Source organism: Suillus plorans, assembly GCF_016647745.1.
Source record: "Suillus plorans strain S12 chromosome Unknown HD556scaffold_3, whole genome shotgun sequence".
In the NCBI taxonomy this organism is placed as follows: domain Eukaryota; kingdom Fungi; phylum Basidiomycota; class Agaricomycetes; order Boletales; family Suillaceae; genus Suillus; species Suillus plorans.
The window spans coordinates 287,743-299,617 of NW_024537387.1; the positions used below are offsets into that span (position 1 = coordinate 287,743).

Genomic DNA, 11,875 nt, shown 5'->3' on the forward strand with positions numbered 1-11,875 from the left:
TGCTAATGTAAGGTTACTGCCAGATGACCATGGGGGTGATGTCATTGACGCTCGAAAAGTTTGAGTTTGATGCATCTGAAAGTGCGGTGATAGAGGGTGATAGTCGAGGCACACTCGAATTCAACGGCAATAACTTTTGATACAAAGTTGTCATATTTTGATGACTTACGATGATTGTGTCTCCTAGATTACACTCGGCCGATAACAATTCTGACATGAAAAAGGTCGTATGTCGGAGGGGGTGGACTCCTAATAGACCCCCAGCTTAGAAGCGGCCAGTCCAGCGACAAATTTTCGCCTCTTCCTGAAGTGGAAAATTCTCAGAGCTCTTAGGCCCTTTGACCCCGCCGGAGATGGACCAAGGGCGGCCCTTACCATAGTAGTGTAAGGATTATCAGGGTCCTGTGAAAGCCGAACATGTCGACGGTGACAGCTAGACATGTCGATTTATGGTGCCAGCGATCATTCTATGCATTCAATGACAAATGATAGCTCAAAACGAGTCCTCGCACCAGCAAACAAAATGATCGTATCAAATTATGCGTGGCAGTAGTCAAGTTCCTTTATATTGGCTCGTGGGATCATTGCGTGGTCCAGTCCGCTGAGGTATTGCGACGAGATGGTGTGACGTCGCGCCTAAATGTCACATCTGTTGCCCCGATCAGGGCCGATATGCAAACAAGCTCCATACCAGAAGATCCGTGGACCTTCGGCAGTACGAGGAGGCCGATGCCAAAAAGCCAGGCGGTGTGCATTAGAGTCTAGTAAATTTCGTCACTATTTGAAACATCCGTGAGTCGTGGAGTGGTCGGACGAACGCTAACTTGATCAACGTGTCGCCGGTAGCTCTTCAAATCGAACGCTGGCGTGCTCTAAAGGTACCGCGAACGTAAATGATGGTTTCCCCCGCATTACATAATTGGGGTCAGTGCAATAAGGATTGCCGAGCAGTATATAAGTAGTGTTCCACATTCTTCAATTGTGACTCATTCAACGGTTCAACGAGTTTGCTCATCCCGGCTTTCGTGCTACTTCTTCCTTGCTTTGTATAATTTCTATGTGTGCTATACTGCAATACCCCCCTGAACTGCTATTCACTATATGCGAATATATTTATGCAGCCGGCTTACCACCTTCCGAGTATGCCAGTTCTCTCGATCCACTCGCAATTGGCGAGTTTGGAGCGCCAACTGCGCTACCTTCCTCTATGCCACCCCCAAATTGGAGCGAGCCAGAAGCACGAAAAACCCTTTCTCGTCTCTGTTTGGTAAACCATGCGTGGTACGAGGCTGCTAAGCCATGGCTGTGGCACAAAATCGAGGTTCGGCTCCCCAGGAGTTGGCTCGCTCTCCTAGACGAGATCACAATAGACACCGAAGACGATGAAAAGGCTGCTTTGGCCGTCAAAGAATCTATTCAAGCAGCCACTCACGCTGCTCTGGCTAGCGCTGTGCGTACTGGCGCATCTTCTGACGAGGATGCAGCTAGGAAATGGAAGGAAAGCATCATGGAGTCTTTGAGTGGCCCAGATGGTTCCATTCCTCCAGAGCTGTTGACGCCTCCAGCATCTCGCGACTCAAGTCCCAGACGTATTAGGCCAAAGAGTAAAAGCCCGGCTCGGTGGAAGATTATGAGGACAATCAGTGACGCTGTTCAAAATGTTATGGATCTTACTGAACCTGGGGTTTATGGTAAGTTTCTCACTGTCTTACTCTACATTCTAGCATAATTGACATGTGTTACGTCTGCAGTCCCGAGGCTTCATGATCCTCGTCCTGGTCGGTTTGTCCGTCATCTAGACTTCAATCACTTTCGTACCATCGGAATGCGTCGTTCCGTAGAAGACACTGCGACTAGTCGTTTCGTGACCGGCGAACGTGTTGAAGCATTTCTGAAGGTTCGACATTCTGACATCACTCACCATTCTTCCATTGGCTGACCATTTGATGCAGGAACTTCCAAACCTAACTGCTTTCGGCGCCACGGAGTACATGGATGGTGCTCTGTCGTTGCCCGTTCTAAACGAACTTTTGCTTCGTGGTTCTGCTTCGAGAGGAGGGGGTCGCCCCACTCGTGGACGAGGAATCGTGACAGAAGATCCAGAAGAAGAGGATCGCGAAAGAAGGAGAGAGTGCAAGGACCTTCAGGCCATGGACCTTACTGGCTGCGTCAGCGCAGTTTTTGTAAGCGCTCTGACAGAGTTCGTCAACACGCATCTTCTTCAAGAGGATGAACAGTCTAGTGGAAGTGACGATGAAAGTCGACGTCAGATTAGACGTGCTCGTGCTCGGTTTATGCAAGAGGAGCCACTCACATTTCCGGCGCTTCAGCGCCTTGGACTTCGTGGCGTGAAATCGATTCAACCTCGAATCCTGATGCCTTTTGTCCTCGCATTCCCTTCCCTTACTCACCTTGACCTCTCCGCTACCCGAGTCACACCGGAATTACTTACTGCTCTCAGGGGCTCAACCGTTCGCCTGCATTCGCTTGCGCTGGCTCGGTGTGTTCACCTAACTGGGTCCTGTATCAGAGATTTCCTCGTCCATGCACCGGCAGCAGCGCGAATTCGGGAACTCACGCTATATGGTGACCAAACATTCCCATCTCCCCTCACCACGGATGATCTTATGGAAATAATATCTTCTGCCCCGTGTTTCACCTCTGGTGAACTTACCTACCTTGATCTCTCGAGCGCACCTGTGACTAAAGAGCTTCTCGTTGACGTCTGCAAGCCGCAGCCAAAGCTGCGTTCGCTTGGTCTATCATATATTCCTGATCTCGAATTAAACGTCATCGCTCAATTTTTAAAGAGCAAAGCCGTGAATGTTGAGGTACTCACGCTTGTCCAGACTAGCCCTGATCTAGATTGGGGCAGGGTTGGGCCTGGCGCACCTCGAGGCTCGGCACAACAGGCGATGATGGCGTTACACACTCAAATTATCGGGCCGCTATGCACACCCCCCTACATGTCCACTCTACGTTCGCAGGCGGTTGTAATACCTCCTTATCCTACGCGACTTCGGGTGATTGAGCTTTCCGCACCTGCCCTTGCTGCCCTCGGCGCTGGCGCCGGATCCTGGAGAATAATAAGAAGTAAAGGTGGTCGAGGCTGGTATGTCGACACGGCCAGTGGCTGGGTTGGCGCGGGGCTGCAACGAAACCTTCCCAAAGCGCATCCATTTCGTGTTCAAATGTGTCGCCTAGCAGATGCCAATGGAAACGTAAATAGCGGCATCGGATGGCACGCGAGAAAGATGGAAGTGAGTCGCTCACCTTTCATGTCCGATAGGAACGGGTCGCTGACTTTTTATAGGTCTTACACGGTTGTGGCATGCTGGGTCGGGAGGACGGCTTGTATGGTGCTGTGTCGTTTGCTTATCAGGGTTAGCCTTGGTTATCCTGTTGACGTTTTCCATTACCCGCCGTTGACGGCTTCATAAGCATTGGGTTGTATGTACTCTAGGAGCAATGTCTGTTATTTCCTTCATAAGCACCAGCGAATTTACCCCACTAGTCATTTCATGTACTGGATTAATTAGTGCCCTTGGGAGGGCTGAATGTTAATATGGTTGTTGGTTTAACAGGGATCGTTATGATAGTGATACAACTGATGGGCAACGTACTCCAATAGTGGATCGATCTCGACATGCATAGTTACTGGTGGAAATTCCGTGGAATCATCACGATTGTCCAAACGATCATGCGCATAAATTGTGAAGGAGAAGTGCGTGAAGTCTGTGGGCTAATGACGTCGAGTTCAATCATATTACAGTTGATATGCTCATAACGCATACCGTTGGGGCGCCAAAAACTTGATGCATTATAAGACATATATGCACGACGACATATGTCACACAGGTGTGACGTTTGTGACGTCTGCCAAATTTGTGACACGAAAAGTACAGTATCCACAATGCCTATGTGTATTATGCTTTGAAATAACAATCTATAGAAGTCTGCTTGGCATTCAGTAGCTCCTCTCGCCGTAACTGAGCACGAAAAATGCGGAGTTGTGATAACAAATTAAGGGAAACCTGTGGATCACAATGTTGCATGCATCCAGTTTCGAGTTGCTGACACAATTTCGTGCGCGTGAATGATGGCCCATCGTCTTCTGACTCATCATCCGAATCAATCTCGATGACTTCGCCATTTGTGACTGCAATCTCGCGACGGACTTCATCAGCAATAGCCTGGTCACTGGCATTGCAGGTCGAGTGTATGCGGCAGGCTTATCGCGTGGCTTCCGTTTCAAGTTTAAGGACATCTTTACGAGTCAGGACATCAATTCATTCCACACTTACATAGCTGAGCAGGACAATGCTTGTAGAACAATGGTTCGGGCGCTACTTACTATGTCTCGTTGCCCTAGTTACGACCCTCTGATAATGCATATTACCCATACAATAGCAATGCATTATTCCTTATGCAATATGTCTGCATTTTTAGTCCGCCCATGCTGGGATCCTCAAAAGTCCGTGCATTATGACATATATGCAGTATGAGCATATCAACTGTATATGTCATCCTTGTGTCATTGAATCGAATTGCTGTTCATGGCGCATGGAGTTAATGTTTGAAGCGTACTGCGGAGCGACACTGAATGGCAATTGGCTGCACCCTAGGCTCTGAATCGAGTCCTGCCAAGACCAAAGGCGGTGAAAATTGCTGATGAATATGCTGGACTAGGATGTCCTGTTATGTCGCCCACTTAAACATGCCGACGTTGCTATGCTTCAAGGCTGAAATCAAAGGCAGCGGTCCTCGGCAACTCCTGAAAATTCAGAGTTGCACCACAGCTGCAGCCTGCATGCGCTCACCTGCACTCCTAGTGACATGTCCTCATTGCTTTTGTTCTTGTTTCACTGTGGCTAAGTCGGACCGTCGGGCCTCGGCTGACACTGCCAGTGACAGTGGTTACTAGTTTTGCATTGAATGTCCCTTGAAGTACTGGTACTGTTCTGTGCGCTCTAATAGGTTGTCCACTGTGAACATTCCAAGTAGCAATCCTATTAATGTGAAGTGCTTGTGGAGTCGATGGGACGGGTGTTTGTGGCTCCACGCCACCGGCTAGACTCTGGGTATTGATTACGTATGAGGACTGATCACCGTCATTTAGAAATCTATATAGAAGCCCATAGAAGCCTTTATAAGTGGTTCAGATAAGTGAGCTGTGCTACCACACCCTCGTTGACTTGTTTAAGAACAATAAAAACGACCGCTACAGCCTTTAATCTGAAACAGCGAGTACTACTACTACTAGTACTAGTCGGCAGGAATCCCCACTTGACAAGTTCACAGCATTTGGACATTCTTCGATACACTTCGACTCAACTCAACTGCGACTTGCTGTACAATGATGGGTACGTACGACTCGGATTGGTGTTTATTAAGCACAGCTGATCCGATTTACTACATTCCTCAGCATCCCACCTTCCTGTCCAAATGGACAGGTCTTCAGATGGTGGCAGGTTCTCAACAGAAAGAATTATCCGCAGGCACACTGCCACGGGTAACAACATCCGATTGCCGCAAGAGCTATCCCATGCCAACTTGGGGCGTAGAAAAAGCACGAGTGACATCGGTCATGAAAAAATGGCCTTCTTACCCAGTTTACGGAGAGCTGCAACATTGATGTTCACCCCGGAGAAAACAATCGCCAAACCCCCCAATACCTGGAGAAGTATTTGCGCCATCATCTTTTCATCATGTAAGGGGAGACTCTTTTGCAGCTTATAGGTTGTGTTAATATTTACTTGTGTAGGGTTCAACGTTCTGCTGGTGTTCATTCCCATCTCTGTATGTCATTTTCGTGTCAGTTTGAATCATCTCTGACCAGTCGTTGTTTGAAGTGGGCAATTAACTTTGCTCTCCCTGATCAACAGAGCTTGATCTTTGTCTGTAAGTTGACAAGTTACCTTTTAAATTTCCGGATGCTACAACGTGCTGCTGTAGTGACGTTTCTTGCCATCATACCATTGGCTAAGGTGATTACAAGCTCGCTTTTTTGTAATTGTATCACACTGAGCCACTATCAGCTACTGGCGTTCGCTACGGACGAACTCTCCATAAGGGTTGGCCAAACTTTGGCAGGTCTTCTTAATGCTACATTGGTTCGTACGCCATCTGCTATTTCATGATTCCAATCTAATGACTGCAAATTCTAGGGAAATGCGTCAGTCAAAAGTCGTTTCTGTCGACCATTATCTAACTGTTCGTGCTTTCTTCCATAGCGTCGAACTCATCGTTTCTGTGCGCTCCCATATTAGCAAACGTATACGGCGAGATGCTAAGGCTTACACTCTAGATTATCGCCCTCACAAAATGTGAACTCACGATCGTCCAGTCCTCCTGTATGTCTTCTTATCTCCCTTGCGACCCTAGACTCACAGTTACTCTCAGTGGTGGGATCTATTTTGAGCAATCTTCGTATGTGTTCTTCTTTTCCGTTTTTGAAATCATTTGACCACACACTAGTTCTGGTATTGGGAATGTGCTTCTTTGCCGGAGGCATGCGCTTTTCAGAACAGGGTTTTGGACAAAGTATGTTTGTAGTAGTTCCAAAGTGGGAGCCTTGATTCTTACTTTTGTGGACAGGTGCTGTGCAACTGAATTCGTCACTACTTACCATTAGCGTCATTGCTGTTCTACTGCCTGGCGCTTTCCACATGGCATTGCAGGGCCAGCCTGCATATAGTGAACTCTCGACAGATTACAATATACTGAAGACCAGCCATGGTGTACGTGTCTGATGTCTCGAAATGGGTAAAATTATTCTCACACCCTTGCCCTCATCCAGGTTGCCATCATTCTCCTTTTCAGTAGGTCAATCAAAGCACAGCTGGCAATAACCTAATCACCCTCGTCTAGTTTACGGTTCATATCTGGTGTTCCAACTGTTTTCACATAAAGCCCTCTATCACGAACGTGGCCCGGACATACAACAGACAAAAGACTATGAGGGCCAGAATCCATGGCTACAATTGAGACTCTACCGTCGTAAAAAGGCTAAACTTGCGCAATCCCCTCCACTGGCGAGTAACGACGGAGTTGCGCCCAATTCTACTGTGTCTGCTGAAGGTAGCGACTTAGAGCATGGGTCTGCGTCTATGGATGACATTGAGGTAGAACCAGATATGAGTGTCCCTGTGTCCCTCGGGCTCCTGGTCGTTGTAACTGTGGTACGTGCCACTGCCTGTACTGACAACAACCATTTAAAGTTGTTCCCGCTCTAGTTGGTAGCTGTTACCGCGGAGTTCCTTGTCGATTCGATCAACGGTTTGACTGCATCTGGGGCCATCGGTAAAGAGTTTGTTGCCGTGATCTTGCTTCCCATAGTCGGTAATGCAGCGGAACATGTTACTGCTGTCACAGTGTCCGTGAAGGACAAACTAACTCTGAGCTTGGGTGTTGCTGTTGGATCAAGTATCGTGCGTTTGTTTACCCACATGTCTTTATGAGATCTCTGATCGATCTCTAGCAAATTGCACTCTTCGTTATACCGTACGTCTCTTCGTCGTATCTGCTGCCGCTAGTTTTCACCGTTCGTATTTTGCAGGTTCATTGTGACGCTCGCTTGGATTATGGGTAAAAAATTGACGCTCCTCTTCGACCCGTTGGAGTCGATCGTGCTGTTCTTGTCTGGTGCGTACAAAGTTTCAACATGATGACATAATGATCAAACAAATACATTTATCAGTCATCACCGTGAACTACGTTGTACAGGACGGCAAGTCAAATTGGTTGGAGGGCATGATTCTCATGTGTAAGTCCCAGTTGCATTTTGGCCCGCGTTTATGCTCACCATTGTGTAGGTTTATACTTGATCGTGGCTGTCACGTTCTGGTTTTACCCTGGTACGTTGCCGACTAAAATATTTGTAAATTGTCGAGGTACTGAGTAGTTCTCTTTTAGGCACCTCAGGCATCTTTTTGTGTTAGAAAGGATAATGGGGCTGACACTGCACTAGCTATTCTCCCGAATATGGCTCACGACCATGAATACATACTGGATATTCAGAAGACTAATGACCAACACAACCGTACCACTCCTTTCAGTACATCCCTTGGGCCTACTACAAGACATATAAGTCTAAGACCAACAAACATTAATGGACCCCACCTATCCCCTGCTCATGATGTTGATACCTATTGAACGAACGATATTATATTGGCCGACTTCCTGACCACTAGACATTGTGGCATTGTTCCTATTATATATATCATTTGTTCTTCTCTCCGCCGTGCTGGGTGTGTACTTGTGGGTGCCCTGCTGCAAAGACTTGCCTCGGTCTAGTCTGAACAGGAGTTTGGTCGATAGTACTACGTCTAATTTGCCGGTGTACGTAGATTGCTTCGCAGTTTTTGGCTAGCACAATATATTTATAAGAATACCCCTTCGGTCGGTCCTTCTACTGTGTTTATAGTAGCAACTCTGGAAATACAATATTAGCACAATCTTGTCCTTTGTCCCTCTTTGTGAATCGACACATCATATCTCTTTGCATTCTCGCCCTCGACAAACCCTGTGTACAACTGACCGTGAGCATGCTTACGACGTGCTAGCGTCAAACCTTGACACTAATCTGCGTTACGTACCGCATTAAAGCTTCGCCATCAGATCGGTATCGATAAGTGTCACTGCGGCTGCGGCCAGCACTGTGGTTCCTCGCTCCTTTGTCTTGGCGGCTGTGAAAGAAGGCTCGACGTCAACACCTGAAAGAGAAAGTGTATATCGGACATACAGAATATTACTTTGTTATCTGTCTTCCACATCTCTGTGACAAGCGTCTCACCAGGGAATACCACGCCGGAGAAACTGCGGGTATGTGAGCACAGCATTTGAGCATAATAGGAACAGCGCTCACCGAACTTTAATATCCTTGTAGGCACCAAAAGATTGTAGAACATGCTTTGCTGCGATCCCCATGAAGCATAGACCTGAGACGAGTTTAGTATGCATTGAGATACAGGCATAGAATTCGGATATTACCATGAAGAATGGGTTGATCGAACCCGCCAATTGCCGCGAAGCTAGGATCAATCTGTGTTGGAGATAAAGACTACCTCGAGTAATTGCACCATATCTGTACGACTTACGTGTAAAGGATTATAGTCACCACTTAGTCTACATACTAGGATCAGAAAAGCGAGAAGATACAGCAACATATTGAACTCTGACCTGTAAAGTGCAGCTTGCGAGGCGCTCGTCTTCTCTTCGATCACAGCATCAGGTTGACGATTTGGGGGTGTATTTACGGCTGTTGCAGCGCCTCGATCTGCAGTAAACTCAGATAAGCCTGAATATGCCAGTGTTCGAATAGAAACTTCAATACCTCTGCCAGAACGTTTGCCACCGAAGCCGCCGGCCCCTCGAATGAAGACCGTTATTTGGTTTTCGAAGATCACATTACCTGTGGCTACATCCTTCGTGTACACTATGGTGGTGACCGAAGCAGCCTTGCCCTTGTCCAGGACTTCCAAGAGCCTGTGTAGCGAAATTGGGATTGGCGCGAGGATGGTGCGAATATACACAAACCTGGTTTCATTTACAAAGTTTCCCTCTGTGGGTATAGGGCTTTTGATAGCCAGATACTGTTCCCCATGAAGAAGCTTAGCCTGACTCGTTATTAGGTTCCCGGGAGTACATTGAATTCTATCAGGGTGCCTCACAGGATTGAAGTTCGGCAGCCAGCCTAGTGAAATACCAGAACTGGCTGCAAATTGCGGGATCACTCCAAACGTTGGAAGTGCCCCAAACTCCTCGTGGCTTTCATAAGTCCATTGCAGGTCTTTAGCTGTCGCGCCGACGCCAAGGTTGTAGAGAATGACATCGCGTTCGGTGTAGCTGAACTCGTGATCTTCGGGCTTGTCTTTCTTAGCGTCGGCAACGAGTTGGGAATCGTCTAGGTCGGCGAAGACGTCTGGTAGTGTGGACATGGTGGGAAGAGTACTAAGAGTACTAAAGACGAACTGCAATCAGAATCACATGCCATGCAATTACACGTTGTTAACGGTGCTTACTAACATTGCCAGTCCATGTTCACTTTCGACCATCATAACTATGGTCTTTGGTATACTTGATCTTTAAAAAATCTGCTCGATATATCACTCCAGTTAACGTTGACGCCTTAAGCTTGAGCTCGGAGGATTCAATGTACTCGTCAGAATTGAGTCCCCTAGCCTAAATTATCTGTACTTTCTGTCACGGTGGCTAATAATTCAGTGACCTACAGGCTGTGCGGGTTACGAGTATGTATTTGCACTGTGCAAGATGCAAATGCCAACGCCAACGCGCTATTAGACGACCGACCATCGTGATATCCGATGGCGCCAACATTTCGTCAGCTTGCGCCTTAACTATCTCTCCACCAGCGTAATAGAGAGCAAGCTTACCTTGCCGGTGAGTGGAATTTCCCTCGCTTTCGTAGCTCTTTCCTTCCGAAACCAGAGCCCGCGTACCTGCATAAGGAGGCTCACTACCAATCACCGGGTCCACGCCTCGTAGGTATTTTTCCAACCACTCTCATCTATTTCTGCTTCTTACCCATCACCATCCAGATAAATGTGACGCTGCGCTCGACTGCGCCATCGACACGGTGGTGCTGTCAGTTGGCAATGGACGTTGTGTTGAAGGAATTGGTAGATGTGAGTGCTCGCGTTTTTTTTGTTCTGAATCTTTACTTTCTGTTGTGTTTGTGCGGCTCTTTTTTTCGAATGTCGGATACCACGCTCATCTGATTCATTCGCTAGCGTGGGCTTCGACTCAATGACTTTATTTCTATTTTTACAGAATGTCACGGCGGTGCGCTGGAGTATTCAATGTCAACAGCTTCGTAATATCGATTCAACGTTGTCCAACGTCCTCTACTTCACCACTACGTCTTCAACGACGGAGGCTCGTGACTGTTTGCACGCTTCTGACACTCGTGTGCACATGTTCCCATTTGTTCGCGCCCGCGTCTGCACTTGCCTGCGCATGTTGGTACTTGGGTTGGTATTTTTTTCAATATCTACATTTCATGTTGATAGAATAGCTAATTTAATACTATCACCTGCAGGTACGGGTTTTTGCCGGGATGGCCCCCAGTACCCAGAATTTACCCGTGCAGATCGATATGCTACCCTGGGTCTTGTGTGCGGTAGATTTCCTGCAACTGTCGTGCAGCTAACACGAAGAGACAGTGCTGCTCGCAGTTTACCGACCATAAACTTATGCGAAAATCGCGTAGACTTTCAGACAGGATGCGAGCACCAAAAATGGGCGATCCATACCATAGATGGACCATTATCATGCTTCAATATTTCCATAAGCGCATTATTTATGAGCTGACTGAGCAAACGCCGGACCGCAGTGGATGTCAAACTTTCAGGACTCAACAACAACCATATTTGAAGGGCATAGATCTTAAATGCCGTGCGTGCCGTGACGCAGTGGCACGTTCCAGCAAAAAAACGTACCACCAACAGTCAGGTGCCACTGCCCATAGGTAATAAGCAGCTCCGGTGGTCCGAGGATGTTATGCGCAAGTCGGGTCTCCGTTATCTGGCCGCGGCGTCGGGACCCACAGAGATGCCGTAGTGGTTGCGATTCGAATGGTTCGGTGGTCCTAATCGAGCGTGTAGTTTCCGTGTACCTTGCAGAAGTGAACGAAAGCCCTGAGCACCTTTCAAATCCAGGATAGGAGGGTATGCACTGGATGTGTAGAAGATGGCTTCAACGAGTCCTTATGTGTAGGGCATGTTACAATGGACGTCGTGAAGACTTCACTTTTAACGCTACGGTGAATCCGGTATCAATTAGCTTTTACTCTTCTTTGAGATGCACACACGGTCTGATCATCCTGATGCCAAATACCATATGGGTGTGAGCTAGG

The 11,875-nt window shown here is 47.5% G+C and overlaps 4 protein-coding genes across 4 annotated transcripts; 3 read left to right on the plus strand and 1 right to left on the minus strand.

Moving 5' to 3' along the window:
• Positions 1-975: 975 nt before the first annotated feature.
• On the plus strand, positions 976-3,806 carry HD556DRAFT_1326349 (uncharacterized protein). The gene is made up of 4 exons (XM_041301546.1): positions 976-1,691; positions 1,752-1,897; positions 1,953-3,260; positions 3,314-3,806. Exons 1-4 carry the CDS (start codon positions 1,058-1,060, stop codon positions 3,386-3,388), a joined length of 2,163 nt encoding a protein of 720 aa, XP_041166411.1. The 5' UTR covers positions 976-1,057; the 3' UTR covers positions 3,389-3,806.
• A 1,354-nt stretch (positions 3,807-5,160) lies between these two features.
• HD556DRAFT_1326364 (calcium proton exchanger) lies at positions 5,161-7,766 on the plus strand. Its single transcript, XM_041301547.1, has 17 exons — positions 5,161-5,363; positions 5,426-5,710; positions 5,765-5,799; positions 5,853-5,901; positions 5,956-5,987; positions 6,039-6,113; positions 6,168-6,175; positions 6,234-6,252; positions 6,308-6,353; positions 6,403-6,429; positions 6,478-6,543; positions 6,598-6,740; positions 6,800-6,821; positions 6,871-7,181; positions 7,236-7,430; positions 7,481-7,503; positions 7,559-7,766. Exons 1-17 carry the CDS (start codon positions 5,357-5,359, stop codon positions 7,665-7,667), a joined length of 1,452 nt encoding a protein of 483 aa, XP_041166412.1. The 5' UTR covers positions 5,161-5,356; the 3' UTR covers positions 7,668-7,766.
• Positions 7,767-8,601: 835 nt separating this feature from the next.
• Positions 8,602-9,938, minus strand: HD556DRAFT_1303367 (hydroxysteroid dehydrogenase; the record flags this gene model as incomplete). The annotated part of the gene is made up of 8 exons (XM_041299593.1): positions 8,602-8,714; positions 8,744-8,817; positions 8,867-8,939; positions 8,992-9,043; positions 9,099-9,126; positions 9,181-9,277; positions 9,335-9,486; positions 9,538-9,938. The coding sequence occupies 8 exons, from the start codon at positions 9,936-9,938 to the stop codon at positions 8,602-8,604; spliced, it is 990 nt and encodes a 329-aa protein (XP_041166413.1).
• Positions 9,939-10,373: 435 nt separating this feature from the next.
• HD556DRAFT_482005 (uncharacterized protein) lies at positions 10,374-11,369 on the plus strand. Its single transcript, XM_041310732.1, has 3 exons — positions 10,374-10,502; positions 10,560-10,991; positions 11,060-11,369. Exons 2-3 carry the CDS (start codon positions 10,793-10,795, stop codon positions 11,329-11,331), a joined length of 471 nt encoding a protein of 156 aa, XP_041166414.1. The 5' UTR covers positions 10,374-10,502; positions 10,560-10,792; the 3' UTR covers positions 11,332-11,369.
• Positions 11,370-11,875: the final 506 nt, after the last annotated feature.

Coding starts and splice junctions, on each gene's coding strand:
- HD556DRAFT_1326349 (XM_041301546.1), top strand. CDS start 1,058: ATGTGTGCTATACTGCAATACCCCCCTGAACTGCTATTCACTATATGC. Junction 1,692..1,751: donor TACTGAACCTGGGGTTTATG/GTAAGTTTCTCA, acceptor TTACGTCTGCAG/TCCCGAGGCTTCATGATCCT. Junction 3,261..3,313: donor GGCACGCGAGAAAGATGGAA/GTGAGTCGCTCA, acceptor GACTTTTTATAG/GTCTTACACGGTTGTGGCAT.
- HD556DRAFT_1326364 (XM_041301547.1), top strand. Junction 6,430..6,477: donor ATCTATTTTGAGCAATCTTC/GTATGTGTTCTT, acceptor ACCACACACTAG/TTCTGGTATTGGGAATGTGC. Junction 7,431..7,480: donor TTGCTGTTGGATCAAGTATC/GTGCGTTTGTTT, acceptor ATCGATCTCTAG/CAAATTGCACTCTTCGTTAT.
- HD556DRAFT_482005 (XM_041310732.1), top strand. CDS start 10,793: ATGTCACGGCGGTGCGCTGGAGTATTCAATGTCAACAGCTTCGTAATA. Junction 10,992..11,059: donor CTGCGCATGTTGGTACTTGG/GTTGGTATTTTT, acceptor TATCACCTGCAG/GTACGGGTTTTTGCCGGGAT.